Here is a 9,485-nt window from a genome sequence, read left to right as displayed (position 1 = left end):
GGGGCGGGGGTAGGGAACCGTGCGTCCGAGGAGGGGCAGGGAGTCTCGGGGCGCCGCGTGTCCCGAACCAGCCGCCCGCCAGACCCGCCTGCCCGCCCCTCGATTGCGAGGCATCCCCGGGCGGCCGGGGTTGCGTGAACCGCCACCCCCTCCACCCCGCCGCCCGTAAGGCCGAAGGAAGACAGGTCGATCCCGCCACTCCGGGGGCGGCTCCGAGGGCACGGGATAACGGCGAGAATCAGCTAGACCTGAACGTGCCCCTGGCGGCCGCAGCGGGTGTGGCCAGTTCAGAGCTCCTATTTTACCTTTCTCGGCTCCGACGGCCAGTCGCCCTTCGGACCACGTCCACATGGTTCCCCCGCGCCCCCACCCCGGCACCCCCGCCCGCGACACCTGGAGGAAACTTTTTCCTCGCCCCTCCATGCAAACTCAGCTGCTCCCCCGTCTGCCGCAAACCGTCCTCTCCCTAGCAACAAGGTTCCGGCCGTAGAGCGAGTGGCTCTAGGTGTAAGGAAGGTGATGTCGTAAAGCCGCGAGTGTCGTAAACCAGGTGCGGTGGGGAGGGGGGAGGGGTGGAGGCGGAGGGGCGGGGGGGGGAAAGGGGGAGGGAGGGAGGGGGAGGAGGTGACTCGAGCATTTAGACACAAGCGAGAGGATCATGGCGGATGGCCCCAGGTGTAAGCGCAGAAAGCAGGCGAACCCGCGGCGCAATAACGGTGAGTGGCGGAGGGGACCGGGGAGCGGCGGAGTCAGGGGGAGCCGGGCGGCCGGTGCGCCCCCGAGGGCGAGGGGGGCGAGCTGGGCTGGGGGCGGCCGGGCAGGGACGGGCCAAGTGGAGTGGGAAAGTAGAAAGTAGTGCTCTCTGCCCCCCTCCGGGCCGCCGCCGCCGGAGCCGCGCCGCGGCCGCCCGCTCTCCCTGAACCGTTATGTCTCTTACCTGGTCTCTCCGCCTAGCGGCTCCCGCCGCCCCTGCCGCCTCGCTGGACCGTTAGCCGCCGCTGCCGCCGCCGCATCCCCGGCGCGGGCGGGCGGGCGGCCGGGACGCGGCGCCCACTTTTCTGGGCTCGGGGGGGAGCGGCTGTTGCTTCTTTCCGCACTTTTTCCCCACTCTTGTGCCCCCTCGGCGCCCCCCTCCCCGCCTCCTCGGCTTCCTCGGCGTTTCGTCCCCGCGGCGCCGAGGCCCCGGAGCCGAGGAACTAACTTGTGCCCGGCGCTTGCCCGTGCAGAGTGGCTTCCGCGCGCCGCGGCCCCGCCGGCGCGGTGGCTCGGGCCCCGCGGCTTGGCCAGGCGGGCGGGCCGGGCTGCGGGCGCGCGGCGGCGGGACGCGGCCGCCGCGGGCTGCGTGTCGTCCGTGCGCGCGTGTGCGCGGAGCGCGCGGCGGGCGGACGGGCCAGGCCGGTGGCGGTAAAGTTGGGAGCGGCCGGCGAGGCGCGCTCGGCGCGGGACGGGGCTTCACGGTCCTCGGGGTGGGGTGCGGGTCCCTTAAGCGCCCCGAGCGCGGTCCGCGTCCCGCGGGGAGCCGGCGGGCGGGGCGGGCGCGGAGCCGCGGCCGTGGGAGCCGTGGGGTGTGTAGGGGGGGCGGCGGCGGCGGCGGGTTGGCAGAGTTGTTACCTGGTCTCGGGACCGGGAAGAACCGCAGACAGGTCCCCCCGCCCGGGAGGACGCCTCCTCTGCGCGGGGATGGGCTGCCGAGCGTGCGCCTCCCTTGTTCTCTTTCGGTTTGGGGAAGTTGTTACCTGGGCCGGACGCGCGGGGCGTGAAACCGGCGGAGGGAGCTTGGACGGCGCTCGGGGTCTCGGGTGGAAGGAGTGTGGGGGAGGGGGGCGGCCGGACCGACGGACGCGGGTCGCCGCTGCCCGCCCGGCGGCGGCGGCGGCCGCCGGGTTTACTAATGAGTGCTGATGCTGCGCGGGGAGGGGCGCGCGCACACACACACACACACACACACACCCATCTGCCTGGCGTGAGAGTTTAGAAAAATAACAATAATAACCGGAGAGCGAGCGAGCGAGCCCCGAACATGTGTTGGGTTGCACAGTCGCCCTTTGCGGTGGGGAGAGACGGTGGAAGTTGGTTGCATTTCTGCTTATCTGGGGGGCGATGCTGCGCCCGCCCGCCCGCCCGCTCCGCGGCGACCGTCTGCTGGTGGGTATTGTCTGGACAGTTCCTGCGGCGACAGGGCCGAGGCCGGAGCGCGGCCCCCGCCCGCCCGGTACCTGTTTGGAGAATAATGGGCGGCTACGGCCCTGCCGCTGGCTGCGGCCGAGTCTATATAAGGAATTGCACGGATCTAGCGGACCGAGGGGCTCGTATGGGTTCCTGCGTTATTTTTAAAACGAGTTTCTGAGAGTAGGGAAATAAATGCGCCTGGAACGGGATCTCCGTATCCTCCAGAAAATGAGGAAATACGGGTTTAAGTCAAAACTCTCCGGCGCTCGCCCCACCCCCAGGCCCGGGCTCCCTTTCTCCCTCCCCTGCGGGATGCGAAACGCGAGGTTTTGTAACCTTTCCTGGCAATTTTAGATTTTGTGTGGGATTTCCTGTCTAGAAGCAGATACGGAGGTTTTTAGGCGGTTTCAAGATGTAAACGTAATTTTAATTTATTCTAGCCGACATTGAAACCGCCGCTTTCGTGAACGGTCTTAGTTATCCAAATACACATTTGCATTTTAAAGACGTCTGTTAAGTGATGATCGATAACTAATATTTGGCGTCCTCGTTGTGGAGAGATGACTTGTTACGGCCAGGAGCGGAGCACAGGCTATTGCAATTTTAATTTCCTGTTTTAGCGTCATACAGTGTGTGTGCTATATTGAGCTGTTGCTGCTGTTGCTGATGTGGCTTTATGAAAGGTAAGTTGGTCTGGAAAGGGCTGTTCGCGTTTTACCTTATTTAAAATGTTCATCGCCAGAGAAAGGGGCTTTTCTTGTTGCTGACGACATGTGTGTGACATGTGAGTCTGAACCACCCAGCGTCTGTGCAGCTGCTGTAAACATGTTTACCTGAGCAGGAAAGGATGGATTTTTCTTCTAAAGATCCTGGGATGTGACTATTACACCCATCAGGCATATCAACAGATGACTTAAGGGGAAAAAGCGATCCTGAAAGGTACTTGAAATCAACAGGAAAGAGAGCTGTTGGATCGCTGCAGCAAATGGCAACTTGTGCAGGTAGAAAAAAGATGGGGTTTAGTTTTCCTCCTGCATGTATGTCAGCCCGCTCCTGTCTGCTGCTTTCATTCTCAAGGGAGGGATTTATTTACTGCGCTTGCTGTCAGTGTTTTTCCTTTGTGTTTAATATTAGAAAAACAGATTTGGGGATGTTTAGCACAAAACGTCTTGTCTGCAGTGAGGATTACTCTCAGAAAACAAAAGGTGTTTCAGATAGCAGTGTGCTACTACAGGTATCTTCCATTTTCATCACTTTTGGCTCCGTCCTTGTATTTCTTTTTGTTCTCAGATGCATTTCATCCATTGCTGATTATTACAGCCACGCTATTTGATTAAGCCTCCTGATTTGCAAATTAAAAATGAAGTTACACGCCATTGTGTTGTGAAACCTCAGGATAGGTGCTGGTTAGGATTTCTTAGCAACGCAATCATATGTAAGTTGCAGTTGTTACTGGAGAGAATCGCTTGGGAAAAACGTTAACTCTTAAATCTTTTTAATGAAGGAATAAATGATGTGATGTATACAGTGGGAGATAGTCATGGAGGTACTTTATGCTGTAATTTATATGTAAATAATTTTTTGTTCATTTTGAAATAAGGCATGCAGATTTTCTGCTCAGCCTCCAGTAAAATATTTTAATTTCTTCTCTGGAATATATCTGCAGAGTAGGATACTAATGGAAGCCTCAAGTAATGTGACTTGACAGGGGTAAACCAGTTGAGCAAGGTTTGAGAAAGCATCAACCTTATGTAGTAACTTTATGGTAATGATGTTAGTCGTCTCTAAAGGAGTGGCATTAGAATGGCTTAAATTGTTTTTTTACCATTTATAATGTAATGGTTTGTTTGCTATATTTTCAAAATCTGTCTTCTCATTTTCCACTTCTCCTCTTTGTGGTTACTTTTTTTTTTTTTTTCTTGAGAAACCTACTCTAGTCACTAATGACTACACACTGATTAATTCACCCTGGATGGACTAGCAGGTACATATCTTCTGTTATTTGCATTTCTGCTTGCTGTCTTTGGAAACCACCAGTAGAGGATGCTAACAAAAATGATTATTGCTTTAGTATTACCATAAACCTGTCTTATCTCCTGTTGATTTGGGACCTCTGCTTTGATAGGGACCTTCAATGTAATTCTGGGTCTTAACTGTTATTTAAAACTAGCCCTAGGTAAATTAGGCATAGCATTTTCTAGGCTGCCAGGACTGGAAAGAAGTAGGATTGTTTTAGCTTGGATAGTTTTATAAATTTGATCTTTTTGTATCTTGAAATTGAGGTTGCTATCAATTTAGTCTTGCTTTAGACCAGTTGTATTACTGCTTCTTTAAAGAAAGTTTTATGTTGGTAGTTTTGGAGAAGAATATGTAATGATTTGTCCATATTTATTTTACATAATTACTATATTTTTTTACTCCCTTTTTCATTCATAGTAAGATCTCTGGGAATATATACTTTTAGATGTAAACATGTAAGTGGTTGGATATAGTAAGAAAATTTGAAATTGGTGATACTGTGTAATTATTTTTTCATAATTCATGTAGACTTAAACTATGCATGGGTTGGCAGACAACTTCTGAAGAAGGTATTAAACAGCGGTTACTCAGATGTTAGTGATTTTTAGATTTTGTCTTTCCCGCCCCTTCTAGTTAAGGTTCAGAATCAGGTAGTATATAAATTTTAAATTGATCAGCTGAAAATTAAGGAGTGTACATTTGTTTTGAAGTTTTAAATTCATTTAAAAATCTCTGCAGCTTATTAATTAGTATACTTGTATTCAAAGAATTCTTTTCAATAAATGTAAATTGATACAACTTATATTGTACAAGATTCAATGTATTTATATCTTTTTGGCCTGTGTCTGTATAATTATGTTAATGTAACTGTAAATTTTGGAATTCCTACTTAGGTCAAATGTCATGAATATTTATTTCCTTAATTATTTTTAATGGTTTCTTTATTAATGCACCAACACCATTACCATAATGCAATTGTAATGCTCTTTATCTTGAATTGTAGGAATTCAGGTAGGAATTACCTGAATTATCAGGAAAACTTGTGTGAATTTCTCATTTTAGGGTGTCATAGTTCTTCAAGAGTGTGTGTTTGTGTGTATAGTTTCACATTTCCTGATATAGTTCTTGAGATTGGTGTTCTACCAATTCCTAGAGCTCAATAGTGAATAGTGTTGGTTTACTTTTTTTTTTTTTTTAATGAACTAAGGAATTTCACCATGAAGCCATGACATGTACAGTTATAGCATGGAATAAAACTTAAAATATCTTATAAATTGGAAGCATCAAGCACTTGTTAAGATGACTCTGATATAAAAACATATGGAATATTTGGTTAGTACTTTTCTTTCTTATAGACAGTATTTTTTAAAATGCCATACCCTGTGTTTGCAATTTTGATAGCTTTGAAGCATATGGTAAGAAAGTTCTGTCAAATTGGAAATGATACATTTAAAATAACAGCATAATTATTTCTCCTGGTTGTGTTTTTATTTTTTTCTCTTTTTTTGCTTTCCCTTGTATAAATCACTTCTAAGCGTGTGATTAGAGCCAGATGTAAACACAGATGCAGTATCATGTGGAATTATATTACTAGCTACACTTGACTACTTGTCGTGAATTGCAGAAGAGGTAAAGAAAAATCACACAGATTTTGGAAGAAGATATGCGTTAATGTGCAAAAGTGCAGTGAGAGGTTAGAGGACTTGATAAAATGATAGTAGTATTCAGGCGTGAAAAAGGGGAAGGAAATAGCAACTCACTCCAGTGTTCCTACCTTGGGAATTCCATGGATAGGGGAGCCTGGTGGGCTGTGGTCCATGGGGCCGCAAGAGTGGGACCTGACTTAGTGGCTAAACCATCACTACCACCACAATCCTTGCAGTATGATCGCTAATTTATGGGGAGAAATGTCTCTTCATTTCCAACAGACCTATAAGCTAAATAAAATTAAAGTTCATTATTGACATAAAATGTAAATTTTTAAAATTAAAGTGCCTCAATTAAGAAATAAAATGCAATATATTTAAAATGAATATATAAAATGAAAATACTTTTTGAAAGACTATGTTGTGCATATAGCTAGCTAAATAATAGCTAAAATAGGTATATTAAAAGTGGAAAATAAATGGATATACACAGAGTAGGAAAAGTTTTGCAGCAACCTTGGTTAAAATGAAATGTGACCTACTGTACAAGCTTTGCTATAGGAAATCATCTTTCCTTTGGATGAGACAGTGGCTTTTTTCTTATTTTTTCCAGCTTTACTGAGATGTAATAGACGCATAACACTGTGCAAGTTTAAGGTGTACAATGTGATAATTTGATACACATATGTATTGCAGCGTGTTTACCACAGTAAGGTTAGTTAACACATCCTTCACCTCACATAATTACCAGTTTGTTGTTGTCATGATGAGAACATTCAACCTCTACTCTCAAAGCAACTTTCAAGTACAGTGTACAGTACTGTTAACCAGCCATCAGTTCCCCGAATTTCTTCGTGTTATAATTGGAAGTTTGTCCCTTTGACAAACATCCCTGTGGAACAGTGCTTGAAGAATGATAGCTGTAAAGGAAGCATTCTTAGGGCATTGGTTTTACCAAATAAAGTTTTTAAGTCTGTTGTGTGCATGATGGGGGTGGTTTATGCTGCTGGTTAATCTGAAACTGGGTGTCTTGAAAGTATGGCAGTAAGAGGCCCTCTAGTAGATTGTGTTCAGAGAAAAAAATTAATGTTTACAACCCACTTCATTGATTTTGTTAAAACATACTTTGGAGAATATCATTGGGGTGTAGATAAATTGAAAGGTTCCAAAAGTATCAGCTAAAAAAAGTATTCAAGTCCATGCTTGTGAAACGTTATTAGATTCTTTATTCCTTCTCTAAGAAGTTATTTTCCTCTCGTTTATTTCTTCAAACATTTTCTTGGTATTTACTAGAGGTCCCCTGTAGACACAGAGAATGCAGTTAATTGTCCACGTACATGTTTGTCCTATAGTCAACTCTGTGGATATCTGAGACTTAATGTGCAGGCTTTGGAGTCTACACTTTAGCTGTTGGTGGAAGACCTCATAGCGTGGCGGCCTGGGGGACCTGCAGGAACAACTGTATCTGTGCTGGAATTATTAGGAACAGATGTTTCGTGACCTCTTAATTCCCACTCCCCTTCCCCCACCCCTTCCCCATCCATATTTAAACTTCAGTGTGGATGAAGATAAATATGGGAGTGATGTCAGTTTCTCATATTTATTCTAAAAATATTGCAAGACATCCCTTTTCTCTTTTAATATGTTCCAATTTCAGAATTTTAGGTATATTCTAATTTCAGCTTTTAAAATATTTAAAATATTGATTTTAATTTTCTTTTTGTAAAATGTGACATCACTATTCTTCAGATACCTCAGTTACTATTCGTGGTTACCAAGCTACAGTATAGTCTAATTTCTCTTATTTTTAAGGCCTTATATCCATTCAATCCACAGATCTAATTGAATGCTTGTCTTTTTTGTTGTTGTTGTTAAGTGTTCAGAATGTGACCAGTTTGTTGATTTAAAAAATTCATCATTCTTTTGGAATCTTAACATGTTTAATATGGAACGGACCTTTAGGGAATCGTCATTTTTTATCTGAAAACTGATACAGTAAAGCTGAAATTTAGAACCTTCAAGTAGAAACTCCATAAGAGACTTTAACATATGTTTTAAGAAGGGGCAGTGGTAATGGGTGGAATACCTAAAATCCTTCATGAAATAGAATGTCTGAGCCTGGGTTCCAGTTAACCTTACTCTACCTTAGATATGGGAAAAGGCTCTTTGAACATCACTGTATCTCTAATGTTTTCTAGTTTCTACCCTAAAAAATTACGTTGCTGTTCACTCCTATTGCTACATCCTTTTCTAAATCTCTTTTGATACTCTTTTTTTTTTAATTGGGGGAGGGAATAGTTGGAGCAGAGAGAAAATAATTTAATGTGAACAGATAGTAATTAAATGAAATCTTGGAGCTGGAGGGATTTGGGAGAATTATCCAAATCTATTTTTTTCAGATAAGTAAACAGATTCAAAGAGGAAAAAGAACTTTGCAAAATTCTGTTACTAGTTTGCTTGGACTTGGTTCCAGTTTCTCAGGCGAGTAGCTTGATATGCCTTAATCGGACCATTTCACCTATGAAGATAACAAGGAAGAAGTAGAAGTCTTGAATTCTCAGATTTATCATAGGAAAAACCAAAGGTATCTTGTGGAATACTCAGTTGTCTCATAAAAATGGATTTCTAATCTCTTCCCATAAATCCATCAAATTTGACAGTTGATGTGCTGACTTCATCTAAAACATTGCAGGTGCAGAGTTGGTATCGTGTTGCTTAGAGGCATATTCCTATTGCTTGGATTGTCATTGTCCCTCTGCATTCCCTGCCTCAGCTTCCATTCACTCTCTCCTTCCCAACTCTCGCTTGTACTCAATCTAATGTGTTTTATGTATGTTCTTGGCTGTTTCCTTGTAAAATTATCTGGTTCTTTGTTTTGTATCCGTATAACTGATATTTTGCTGTATGTTTCCTTCACTTAGTGTTGTTTGAGATCTGTTCATGTTATTGTAAGTACATGTCTTTCATTGCTTGTAGCTGTGTGGTATTTCATGGTTTGCTTCAGCACTTAACAATTACTTAATCAGTTTCCCTAATAACGGTGACCCGTATTGACTCCAACTCTTGGGTACAAATAATTCTGTAAAAAGCATCTTTCTACCTGTTGCTAATGGCCGTGAAAGAGTTTCTCTGGGAACATATATCCAGGCATCGTATTGCTGAGTTATAAGTTAGTCACGTATTAAATATCACTAAGTTCTGCCAGATTATTTCTGAAATGGCTACACCAGTTTTTTCCCTTCACCAGTGTTAGATAATTCCCATTTTCTCGCATTTTTGTCAGCTTTTGGTATTGTACAGCATCTACATTTGGTTAATTTAACAGTTGTTAAGTAGATTATTGTAATTGCTTTGTATAAAGTATAAAACACAGTTCTCTGTTTCGTAGGCAGGTTGATTGTTTCTTTGCGTCCTTGGTGGCCATCTAAGTTTCCCTTTCCAGGTCTGACTTATTCATGCTCTTTGCCTTCTTTTTGGTTGAGTTTCCACTTGTTGATTTCCTGGAATTCCTTGTGTGTTTGAGATAGTAATCCCAGTCACCTGTTGATGTTGACTATGGTATGGGGATCCCAAATTGTAATATACTTAAATCCACCACGTTTTTTACTTTGTGGGTCATATGATGTCCTTTCTAATCCATAAGTTACAAAG

General features: G+C 44.7%; 1 protein-coding gene across 7 annotated transcripts in view; it reads left to right on the top strand.

Annotated features, from left to right (window-relative positions):
- The window catches only part of ZEB1 (zinc finger E-box binding homeobox 1), a 200,180-nt gene continuing 191,286 nt past the window's right edge, over window positions 592–9,485 (top strand). For 3 of the 7 annotated variants that reach the window (XM_018057188.1, XM_018057184.1, XM_018057186.1), the window contains exon 1: window positions 636–716. Coding sequence is in view for 4 of the 7 variants with exons in the window: in XM_018057181.1 (XP_017912670.1) it covers window positions 659–716 (58 nt within the window). In the remaining 3 variants the exon portion in view is untranslated. Of the gene's footprint in view, window positions 717–9,485 lie in introns of all 7 variants that reach the window. The other 4 variants (XM_018057181.1, XM_018057180.1, XM_018057183.1 and 1 more) reach the window with 2 other exon arrangements.

Source organism: Capra hircus, chromosome 13 (genome assembly GCF_001704415.2).
Source record: "Capra hircus breed San Clemente chromosome 13, ASM170441v1, whole genome shotgun sequence".
Taxonomy (NCBI): domain Eukaryota; kingdom Metazoa; phylum Chordata; class Mammalia; order Artiodactyla; family Bovidae; genus Capra; species Capra hircus.
The sequence above is the reverse complement of the archived record's forward strand: the minus strand, read 5'-3'. Positions and strand labels throughout refer to the sequence as shown.